The following is a 12,276-nucleotide window of genomic DNA, read 5'->3' on the forward strand; positions in this document are numbered from 1 at the left end:
TATCTGTTGAGTTTAATAAGGTCAAATTATATTTTCTCTTGGGACATATTCAATTTCCTTTATTTCTTCACGCTAGCTCCGCAATATTTATTATTTTGATGGAAAACCGAATTTTGATAATTACGTCGTTACAAGTTACACAGATATTCCTTCTTAATTCACTTGAATATGTTATGGAAAAGGGTTTATTGGGTTTAATGTGTCAACTCCTTTCTTGCTGGGCAAAAACATTTTGGCTAGTTTTCAGGCCTTGTGTGCGGGTTTTGAGTGGTTATTGGACTAGAAATTTGAGCTGAACCTGGCAACCCTGCTTGAATTTCACAGAAGGCTACTTTATTTTTCCGACATGCTGTAAAGACGGTAAGAATATTTCTAACTGCAATTAAAAGTGTATTATGTTAAATGTATGCTTTAAAACTACAACCTAAAGCAGAGCTCAATAGCAGTTAGGCAAATAATAGTTGATCATGAAACGTTAAACATTCGGTGAAATGTAACATAAAGTAGCATGCATAAAAGAAAACTGGAATTGTTGTAATGTATTTATTCGATTATAAAAAACACTAAACCACATCCAATTTTTTTATGGACAAATGTGAGGGAAATTAGAATTGGATTTAGTCTACTGTTTAATCATTTGCGTCTACAGTCTATCAAGTCCTCCCTTACAGTACACCTCATAACAACCTAAGCATTACGAATCTTCTGTTAGATCAAATATGCCTTGTGTGTACCAAAATAGCAATACTTTTTTTCTAGACTAGCATACATTCAACCTTCTTTCATCGCCCCCCATACAAAACTCATCACTTCTTTAATAATTCAGGATCTGCTTAAGGTGGACAGCTTTTGGACAGAGATGGGTCTCTCTCTTCGCCTCCCTCTCTCGGCCATAAGTACCACTGACTGCAGTGTGCAATTCGGGGCGGGGCTCAGTTTGACCCCGCCCAGCAGTCCATCTGAGGTTTTACAGTCACACACTGAATACAAACAAACACACGTTTGTGCAAGGCACACGTTGAAAACAAACGTATTTCATTTTTGAACATCATAAGAAATATTATATAAAGCGGTACCAGCATATGTGTTGTTACACGTTTTGCTTCATGCTATATTTGAGACAAGCTACTGATATTGTTCCAGTGAACAACAGACTTGTTATGTCATGTCCTGTTAAAATTGTGTTGATAAATGTTATAACTTTCTAATTATATTATTTCATTGAGCATATATATACACAGTTACTACCTATCCTGATTTATAATGCTATTTACTTTCCTCATGAGAATGGAGACAGTATACCATATAGACATTCTGACAAGCTGAATGTGCTTTGTACATTAAGTTATTGCCACGTCCTGACCAGCAGAGGGAGCAATTGTATTAGTTTTGGTCAGGACGTGGCAGGGTTTCTGTGTGTTAAGTGTTGTGTTGGTGATTGGACTCCCAATTGAAGGCAGGTGTGTTGAGTTGCCTTTGATTGGGAGTCCTATATAATAGTGTGTGTTTTGCTTTGGGGTTGTGGGTAGTTGTTCTTGCATTGCGTTTTGTGTGCCTGCAAGACAGTTCCTGTCGTGTTTATTGTTTTTTGTCCGGTGGATGCTTTACTCTTTTTTTAATTAAAATATGAGTATCCACATTCCCGCTGTGCCTTGGTCCTCCCTTCAGCAAAACGACATTTTCTGTGACAGAACTACCCACCACCAAAGGACCAAGCAGCGGACGAACGAAGAAGAAGGATGGATGTGGGCAGAGATAAGGATGAGCGTTTCCAGGGCTATGGAAGAGTTAAGTAAACTCGAGAGGCAGCCCCAATAATTTTTTTGGGGGGGGGCACAAGGGCAGTTTTGCGGGGCAAGAATGGAGCCCCAGGTCAGCTCCCCGCACTAGCCCTGAGGTGCGTGTCTGCAGGCTGGCACGTCCAGTACCAGCCCCACGCATCAGGTGTCTAGTGTGTCAGCCCAGCCTCGCCAGTCAGGAGCTGCCAGAGCTTCCCGCCAGTCAAGAGTCGCCAGAGCTGCCCGCCAGTCAGGAGTCGCCAGAGCCGCCCACCAGTCAGGAGTTGCCAGAGCCGCCCGCCAGTCAGGAGTCACCAGAGCCGCCCGCCAGGCAGGAGTCGCCAGAGCCGCCCGCCAGTCAGGAGTCGCCAGAGCCGCCCGCCAGTCAGGAGTCGCCAGAGCCGCCCGCCAGTCAGGAGTCGCCAGAGCCGCCGCCAGTCAGGAGTCGCCAGAGCCGCCCGCCAGTCAGGAGTCGCCAGAGCCGCCCGCCAGTCAGGAGTCGCCAGAGCCGCCGCCAGTCAGGAGTCGCCAGAGCCGCCCGCCAGTCAGGAGTCGCCAGAGCCGTCCACCAGTCAGGAGTCGCCAGAGCCGTCCGCCAGTCAGGAGTCGCCAGAGCCGCCCGCCAGTCAGGAGTCGCCAGAGCCGCCCGCCAGTCAGGAGCCGCCAGAGCCGCCCGCTAGTTAGGAGATGCCAGAGTGGCCCGTCTGCCCGGAGATGCCAGAGTGGCCCGTCTGCCCGGAGATGCCAGAGTGGCCCGACTGCCCGGATCAGCCAGAGTGGCCCGACTGCCCGGGTCTGCCAGAGTGGCCCGACTGCCCGGGTCTGCCAGAGTGGCCCGACTGCCCGGGTCTGCCAGAGTGGCCCGACTGCCCGGGTCTGCCAGAGTGGCCCGCATGTCCTCCGGTCCAGCCCGAGTGGCCCGCCTGTCCTCCGGCCCAGCCCGAGTGGCCCGCCTGTCCTCCGGCCCAGCCCGAGTGGCCCGCCTGTCCTCCGGCCCAGCCCGAGTGGCCCGCCTGTCCTCCGGCCCAGCCCGAGTGGCCCGCCTGTCTTCCGGCCCAGCCAGAGTGGTCCGTCTGCCCGGGTCAGCCCGAGTGGCCCGTCTGCGCGGTGCAGCCATCGGCGCCACCGAAGTGGGCGACGCCGAAGGTGGAGCGAGGTCCACGTCCCGCACCTGAGCCACCTCCAGGATAGGTGGGTTGGAGAGGGAGGGTGTAGCACAGTGCCGTCGTTGACGGCAGCCCTCCCTTCCCTCCCTTATTGTTTAGGGGATATTGTTTATTGGTTTTGTTGGGGTATTGGGGATTTTTTGTGTTTTCTTTTTTAAGGTGCATTCCGGGGTCTGCACCTTTAGGGGGGGGTACTGTCACGTCCTGACCAGCAGACGGAGCAATTGTATTAGTTTTGGTCAGGACGTGGCAGAGATTTTTGTGTTATGTGTAGATTGGTTTTTGGACTCTCAATTGGAGGCAGGTGGTTCTAGTTGCCTCTGATTGGGAGTCCTATAAACAGGTGTATGTTTTCCTTTGGGGTTGTGGGTAGTTGTTTTTGCACTGCGTTTTGTGTGCCTGCAAAACTGTTCCTGTCGTGTTTATTGTTTTTTTTGCTGTGGATGCTTTACTTGTGTTTATTAAAACTATGAGTATCCACAGACCTTACACTCCTTCCTGAGCGGTGTGATGGCTGCGTGGTTCCATGGTGTTTATACTTGCGTACTATTATTTGTACAGATGAACGTAGTACCTACAGGCATTTGAAAATTGCTCCCAAGGATGAACATGACTTGTGGAGGTCTACAATGTTTTTTCTTAGGTCTTGGCTGATTTCTTTTGATTTTCCCATGATGTCAAGCAAAGAGGCACTGAGTCTGAAGGTAGGCCTTGAAATACATCCACAGGTACACCTCCAATTGACTCAAATTATGTCAATTAGCCTATCAGAAGGTTCTAAAGCCATGACATCATTTTCTGGAATTTTCCAAGCTGTTTAAAGGCACAGTCAACTTAGTGTATGTAAACTTCTGTCCCACTGGAATTGTGATACGGTGAAATAATCTGTCTGTAAACAATTGTTGGAAAAATTACTTGTGTCATGCACGAAGTAGATGTCCTAACCGACTTGCCAAAACTATAGTTTGTTAACAAAAAAGGTGTGGAGTGGTTGAAAAACGAGTTTTAATGACTCCAACCTAAGTGTATGTAAACTTCCGACTTCAACTGTATATTCAGTAGGGCCTGTAGTGTAGTCTATTGGTTTTAACTGAAAGGAGCCATAGTAAGATACTGAAGGTCTATTGGTTTTAGCTGAAAGGAGCCATAGTAAGATACTGAAGATCTACTGGTTTTAGCTGAAAGGAGCCATAGTAAGATACTGAAGGTCTATTGGTTTTAACTGAAAAGAGCCATAGTAAGATACTGAAGGTCTATTGGTTTCATCTGAAAGGAGCCATAGTAAGATAATGAAGGTCTACTGGTTTTAGCTGAAAGGAGCCATAGTAAGATACTGAAGGTCTATTGGTTTTAACTGAAAGGGGCCATAGTAAGATAATGAAGGTCTATTGGTTTTAGCTGAAAGGAGCCATAGTAAGATACTGAAGGTCTACTGGTTGATATCTGGTTCTGATCTTTATAATTTATGTTTATTTGTTAGACCAATTGTCTCTTTCAGGAATAATGGAGACTGGACCAGACAGTCTGTTTGTGACTCTCCTGCTTCTCATCCACAGTTCACACTCTGAGTCTGGTAACTACAGTTTTACTTCCCTCTGTGTGTGTGTGGTGACTCAGGCAGCAACTAATGCTTCCTATTTGTGTGTGTGCATTATTGCATAGATTTTTGGACGTTTTGAATGGCACATTTCTATCAATTACATTTGACAGTCTGTGTGTCTTTAGTGGTGGGTAATGTCCTAAATGCTCCTTCCTTTCTGTCTGTTCTCTTCATAGAAGTTTGAGGTTCTTGGTCCAACTGATCCAATTGTTGCTGTAGCTGGTGATGACATCATTCTGCCACGGGGGGGCCAGCACAGAAAAAAAAAAAAATAATTAAAAAAAAATAAAATAATTATGAAATGTATGCATTCACTACTGTAAGTCGCTCTGGATAAGAGCGTCTGCTAAATGACTAAAATGTAAAAAAAAAATGCCCTGTTACCTCAAACCCAACATCAGTGCTGAGGACATGGCAGTGGACTGGCTGAACCTCGACTTCTTAGGCAGTCATGTCTATCACTACCAAAACAGAAAAATCATACAAGATAATCAGATAACCTCATACACTGGTAGAAATTCACTGTTTAAAGAGGAACTGTGGAGGGGCAACACCTCTTTGAAACTGACCAGGGTACAAGGCACTGATGAGGGACTTTACAAATGCTTTATTAAGGCAAAGAGATGGGATCATGATCTCATTATTCAAGTCCTCGTTAAAGGTGAGGTTTATTCTCATGTTAATGTAATAATCTAACTACAGTACAATGACATCACCTCTTTCATTCATATTACTGGATACAGTATGTGTCTATTTGTTCACAGCCTGTCACCAGTTAACATCCAGTCTACCTGTGTGTCTGTAGCTGTAGGATCCAAGCCAGTGGTGTCCATTGAGGGACACAGAGAGGGAGGGATGGGTCTGCTGTGTGAAACAGAAGGCTGGCACCCTCAGCCTGAGCTGGTGTGGCTGGACAGTAAAGGAGTCAATCTCTCTGCTGGTCCTCCTGAGATACATAGAGACTTAAAAGGATTCTACACAGTGAAACAACATGTCATTGTCCAAGAGACTGACACCAACCGCTTTACCTGCAGAGTCCAACAGAACCGGATCAATGAGAAGATGGAGACAGAGGTTCACCTCCCTAGTGAGTAACAACATAATACTATTTAGACATGAAACACTAGAGATATTGATGTGTTAATGTCCAGTATATGTTTTAACCAAAGACTTTGAGACAACAATACAAAAGATGACTGTTTATTATGATACACTCCACTGCTGTGTGGTAGTATTAGTACCAAACCCTGTTGTTGATGTGTAATGATGTGTGGTAGTATTAGTACCAAACCCTGTTGTTGATGTGTAATGATGTGTGGTAGTATTAGTACCAAACCCTGTTGTTGATGTGTAATGATGTGTGTGGTAGTATTAGTACCAAACCCTGTTGTTGATGTGTAATGATGTGTGGTGGTATTAGTACCAAACCCTGTTGTTGATGTGTAATGTGCGTGTTAGTATTAGTACCAAACCCTGTTGTTGATGTGTAATGATGTGTGGTAGTATTAGTACCAAACCCTGTTGTTGATGTGTAATGATGTGTGGTAGTATTAGTACCAAACCCTGTTGTTGATGTGTAATGATGTGTGTGGTAGTATTAGTACCAAACCCTGTTGTTGATGTGTAATGATGTGTGTGGTAGTATTAGTACCAAACCCTGTTGTTGATGTGTAATGATGTGTGGTAGTATTAGTACAAAACCCTGTTGTTGATGTGTAATGATGTGTGGTAGTATTAGTACCAAACCCTGTTGTTGATGTGTAATGACGTGTGTGTGGTAGTATTAGTACCAAACTCTGTTGTTGATGTGTAATGATTTGTGTGTTAGTACTAGTACCAAACCCTGCTGTTGATGTGTAATGATGTGTGGTAGTATTAGTACCAAACACTGTTGTTGATGTGTAATGATGTGTGTGGTAGTATTAGTACCAAACCCTGTTGTTGATGTGTAATGATGTGTGTGGTAGTATTAGTACCAAACACTGTTGTTGATGTGTAATGATGTGTGTGGTAGTATTAGTACCAAACCCTGTTGTTGATGTGTAATGATGTGTGGTAGTATTAGTACCAAACCCTGTTGTTGATGTGTAATGATGTGTGGTAGTATTAGTACCAAACCCTGTTGTTGATGTGTAATGATGTGTGTGGTAGTATTAGTACCAAACCCTGTTGTTGATGTGTAATGATGTGTGGTAGTATTAGTACCAAACCCTGTTGTTGATGTGTAATGATGTGTGGGTTTTAGGTGAGTTATTTGATTACGCAACCCCATTGAGAATGGCCTTCATTGTGTTATGCTGTCGGGGAGCCATCACTGTGATTGGGTTAGCTCTGGCTATCTACTGCATATGCATTAAGAAAGGTAATGGAGAAATTATATGAATGTTTCATTGTTAGAAATAAATGTCTGCAATGCTTTTTTCAACCTCAACACATTCACAGAGGTTGTATTCTATGGATACAGGATAATATACTACACCTGCAGGTGATTAACATGTTAACACTGATGACTGATTTTATTCTGCAGGTGATTAACATGTTGACACTGGTGACTGATTTTAATCTGCAGGTGATTAACATGTTAACACTGATTACTGATTTTAATCTGCAGGTGATTAACATGTTGACACTGATGACTGATTGTAATCTGCAGGTGATTAACATGTTGACACTGATGACTGATTTTAACCTGCAGGTGATTAACATGTTAACACTGATGACTGATTTTAATCTGCAGTTGATTAACATGTTAACACTGATGACTGATTTTAATCTGCAGGTGATTAACATGTTAACACTGATGACTGATTTTAATCTGCAGGTGATTAACATGTTGACACTGATGACTGATTGTAATCTGCAGGTGATTAACATGTTGACACTGATGACTGATTTTAACCTGCAGGTGATTAACATGTTAACACTGATGACTGATTTTAATCTGCAGGTGATTAACATGTTGAAACTGATGACTGATTGTTATTTTTAATCTGCAGGTATGATAATAGATCAACTCAAACTGCAGCAGGGTAAGTAGTGGTTGTATTGTCCCTAACCCAAATTACACACATGACTGTAAAGATTCACTAAGCAGACTACATCTTCTAGTTGACATGCAAATTATGTTCGCACTGTCTTCCATCTACTCTACACACATATCTTGCCTTCCTGTATTATACTGATGCTAAACTATTTATTCTAATGAGCCACTTACTTTATGTTCGTATTCTTATCTTTTATTATTTCTTATTGTTGTTGAATTGTCCAGAAGGAGCCTGCAAGTAAGCATTTAGTTGGACGGTGATTACCATGTGTATGCCGTACATAGAGTGGCAAGAAAAAGTATGTGAACCCTTTCTGCATAAATTGGTAATCAAATGTGATCTGATCTTCAGCTGAGTCACAACAATCAGGGATGCAAACCAGTCACCTTTTGGAGAAATTCACCGTTTTGAATCCAAAATAGCTAAGCTAGGCTAGCTAACGTTACAACATCAGATAAGCTAACGTTAGTAACCTAACCAATTCACTATAGTATTAACTGGTGTACAACTCCTTGCAGTAACTCAAGTTATAACGCGTTAGTTCCTTACTGGACCCTGGCAATCTGTGAAATGTTAACTAGCTAACGAACTAACTACTGTCTGTGAACTAATGTTTTCCCTCTATAGTATGTGTTTAATTTTCAGAATGAGAGAATTAGGTGAAAATTAGGATTTGCTTGTTAAACTAGTGGATTCAGGGATCAAGTGTAGCTGGAGCTGGGCCTGGCTTAAGCTGGATGCCAATATAGAAGTGAAAGGAACACCACACACTTTCCCTCTTTCTCACTTTTTCAATATAGCGAATAAAAAGGGGTATTCCAGGTGTACTCTGCCTGAAAGAGATCAAGTATGCCAACAAAGGGTATCATGCTCTGCTGGAACATTGTAGAACAGATGTCCACAGGCTTAAAGTGTACAATGTAATAATGTGCAGTGTAGCCCAAACATATTGTTTTTGTTGTGTTGAACTTGACAGTAACACGTGTGTGAGTGAGGGGGGATTATTTAATGTTTTACTCGGTGAACATTATTTTGCACACATGTAGGCTTGTGCACTTGATCGATGTCTACTATAGTGGCCACTATAATAAAGCAGAAATAGAATGCTTGTTTGTTTCATTCTATTTCTACGTAAGATGTTTTTTCCCCAAGTGCAATATTTAGATGTGTGTGGTCACAAGCGTTCTATTATAAAGGCTGTCATGGCTAACTGCAATATTAGTGGATTGTTTTTTCTCAAGACTTGAGTGTTATTTGCAGTAAAGTCTAGGCAACAAATAACATTGGATTGCTTTCTTTACATTTTTTAGCTGTGAGTCAGGTTCACATGAATCACTTTTTATTTTACACACAGAGACTGATCATGTAGATCATATTCTTTGTTGTTTATTTAGTTAAAACCTGCATTTACCCCTAGCAGGGATTTTTTGCATGTTGCAGTGAAAAAAAAAGAGTCACCTTTTTGGTACCTTACCAGTTTTGTGTGCTTAAACTAATAACACATAAATTATTGTATTTTTTCTTGTCTATATTGAATACATAATTTAAACATTCACAGTGTAGGTTGGAAAAAAGTATGTGAACACCTAAGCTAATGACTTCTCCAAAAGCTAATTGGAGTCAGGAGTCAGCTAACCTGGAGTCCAATCAATGAGACGAGATTGGAGATGTTGGTTAGAGCTGCTTTGCCCTATAAAAAACACTCACAAAATGTAAGTTTGCTATTCACAAGAAGCATTGCCTGATGTGAACCATAACTCAAACAAAAGAGATCTCAGAAGACCTAAGATTAAGAATGTTTGACTTGCATAAAGCTGGAAAGGGTTACAAAAGTATCTCTAAAAGCCTTGATGTTCATCAGTCCACGGTTAGACAAATTGTCTTTAAATGGAGAAAGTTCAGCACTGTTGCTACTCTCCTTAGGAGTGGCCGTCCTGCAAACATGACTGTAAGAGCACAGCGCAAAATGCTCAATGAGGTTAAGAAGAATCCTAGAGTGTCAGCTGAAGACTTACAGAAATCTCTGGAACATGCTAACATCTCTGTTGACGAGTCTACAATACATAAAACACTAAACAAGAATGGTGTTCATGAGAGAACACCACGGAAGAAGCCACTGCTGTCCAAAAAAAACATTGCTGCACATCTGAAGTTTGCAAAAGAGCACCTGGATGTTCCACAGCACTACTGGCAAAATATTCTGTGGACAGATGAAACTACAGTTGAGTTGTTTGGAAGGAACACACAACACTATGTGTGGAGAAAAAAAGACACAGCACACCAACATCAAAACCTCATCCCAACTGTAAAGTATGGTTGAGGGAGCATCATGGTTTGGGGCGGCTTTGCTGCCTCAGGGCCTGGACAGCTTGCTATCATCGACGGAAAAATGAATTCCCAAGTTTATCAAGACATTTTGCAGGAGAATGTAAGGATATCTGTCCGCCAATTGAAGCTCAATAGAAGTTAGGTGATGAAACAGGACAACAACCCAAAACACACAAGTAAATCAACAACAGAATGGCTTCAACAGAAGAAAATACACCTTCTGGAGTGGCCTAGTCCTGACCTCAACCCAATTTGAGATGCTGTGGCATGACCTCAAGAGAGCAGTTCACACCAGACATCCCAAGAATATTGCATAACTGAAACAGTTTTGTAAAGAGGAATGGTCCAAAATTCTTCCTGACCGTTGTGCAGGTCTGATCCGCAACTACAGAAAAGTTTGGTTGAGGTTATTGCTGCCAAAGGAGAGTCAACCAGTTATTAAAGGGTTCACATACTTTTTCCACCCTGCACTGTGAATGTTTACACAGTGTGTTCAATAAAGACATGAAAACGTATAATTGTTTGTGTGTTATTAGTTTAAGCAGACTGTGTTTGTCTATTGTTGTGACCTAGATGAAGATCAGATCAAGTGTCATGACCAATTTATGCAGAAATCCAGGTATTTCCAAAGGTTCACATACTTTTTCTTGCAACTGTTTGTCTAATTAAACTTGAAACTTGAAGTGGTGTCCATACATACAGTGCATTTGGAAAGTATTCAGATCCCTTCCCTTTTCCAAATTTTGTTACGTTACAGCCTTATTCTAAAATTGATCAAATTATTTTTTCATCTCATCAATCTACACACAATATCCCATAAGGACAAAGTGTAAACAGGTTTTTGGAAATGTATTACAAATAAAAAACAGAAATAACTTATTTAAATAAGTATTCAGACCCTTTGCTATGAAACTCGAAATTGAGCTCAGGTGCATCCTGTTTCCATTGATCGTCCTTGAGATGTTTCTACAACTTGATTGGAGTCCACCTGTGGTAAATTCAATTGATTGGACATGATTTGGAAAGGCACAAACCTGTCTATATAAGGTCCCACAGTTGACAGTGCATGTCAGAGCAAAAACCAAGCCATGAGGTCAAAGGAATTGTCCGTAGAGCTCCGAGACAGGATTGTGTCTAGGCACAGATCTGGGGAAGGGTACCAAAAAATGTCTGCAGCATTGAAGGTCCCCAAGAACACAGTGGCTACCATCATTCTTAAATGGAAGAAGTTTGGGACCACCAGGACTCTTCCTAGAGCTGGCAAACTGAGCAATCGGTGTAGAAGGGCCTTGGTCAGGGAAGTGGACTAAGAACCCGATGGTCACTCTGTGGAGATGGGAGAACCTTCCAGAAGAACAACCATCTGTGCAGCACTCCACCAATCAGGCCTTTATGGTAGTGACCAGACAGAAGCCACTCCTCAGTAAAAGGCACATGACAGCCCACTTGGAGTTTGCCAAAAGGCACCTAAATTACTCTCAGACCATGAGAAACAAGATTCTCTGGTCTGATGAAACCAAGAACTCTTTGGCCTGAATGCCAAGCGTCACGTCTAGAGGAAACCTCGCACCATCCCTACGGTGAAGCATGGTGGTGGCAGCATCATGCTGTGGGGATGTCTTTCAGTGGCAGGGACTCGGAGACTAGTCAGGATCGATGGAAAGATGAACGGAGCAAAGTACAGAGAGATCCTTGATGAAAACCTGCTCCATAGCGCTCAGGACCTGAGAATGGGGCAAAGGTTCACCTTCCAAAAGGACAACAATGCTAAGCACACAGCGAGACAATGCAGGAGTGGCTTTGGGGATAAGTCTCTGAATGTCCTTGAACCCAGAGCGACGCTACCCATCCAACCTGTCAGAGCTTGAGAGGATCTGCAGTTAAGAATGGGAGAAACCCCCCAAATACAGGTGTGCCAAACTCGTCGCGTCATACCCAAGAAGACTCAAGGCTGTAATCGCTGCCAAAGGTACTTCAACAAAGTACTGAGTAAAGGGTCTGAAAACTTATGTAAATGTGATATTTGAGTTGTTTTTTTTTAAATTTGCAAACATGTATAACCTGTTTTTGCTTTGTCATTATCGGTAATTGTGTGTAGATTGAAGGGAAAAAAACTATTTACAAATTTTATAACAAGGCTGTAACGTAACAAAACATGGAAAAAGTCAAGGGGTTTGAATACTTTCCGAATGCACTGTAACTGTATTCCTTTCAGATTAGTTTAATTTCTCCCTCAGCTGTTTATCAAAGCCATGGCGAGGTGGCCTTTATTTTCAATTGAACTGCAGATAGCGCCTTTAAGGTTATTTTAAGCACATTAAAAGTGTTTATTCTGATGTTGGAACATTGGTATGAGACAA

At 42.4% G+C, this 12,276-nt stretch overlaps 1 protein-coding gene and 1 pseudogene across 1 annotated transcript; both read left to right on the forward strand.

Annotated features, from left to right (window-relative positions):
* Nucleotides 1–12,276, forward strand: part of LOC106562873 (butyrophilin subfamily 1 member A1-like) — a 160,979-nt pseudogene that overhangs the window by 129,375 nt on the left and 19,328 nt on the right.
* Nucleotides 4,109–7,079, forward strand: LOC123727997 (butyrophilin subfamily 2 member A1-like). Its single transcript, XM_045698450.1, has 6 exons — nt 4,109–4,511; nt 4,719–4,781; nt 4,918–5,205; nt 5,350–5,631; nt 6,790–6,906; nt 7,072–7,079. Exons 1-6 carry the CDS (start codon nt 4,448–4,450, stop codon nt 7,077–7,079), a joined length of 822 nt encoding a protein of 273 aa, XP_045554406.1. The 5' UTR covers nt 4,109–4,447.

This window comes from Salmo salar, chromosome ssa01 (assembly GCF_905237065.1).
Source record: "Salmo salar chromosome ssa01, Ssal_v3.1, whole genome shotgun sequence".
Lineage (NCBI taxonomy): Eukaryota > Metazoa > Chordata > Actinopteri > Salmoniformes > Salmonidae > Salmo > Salmo salar.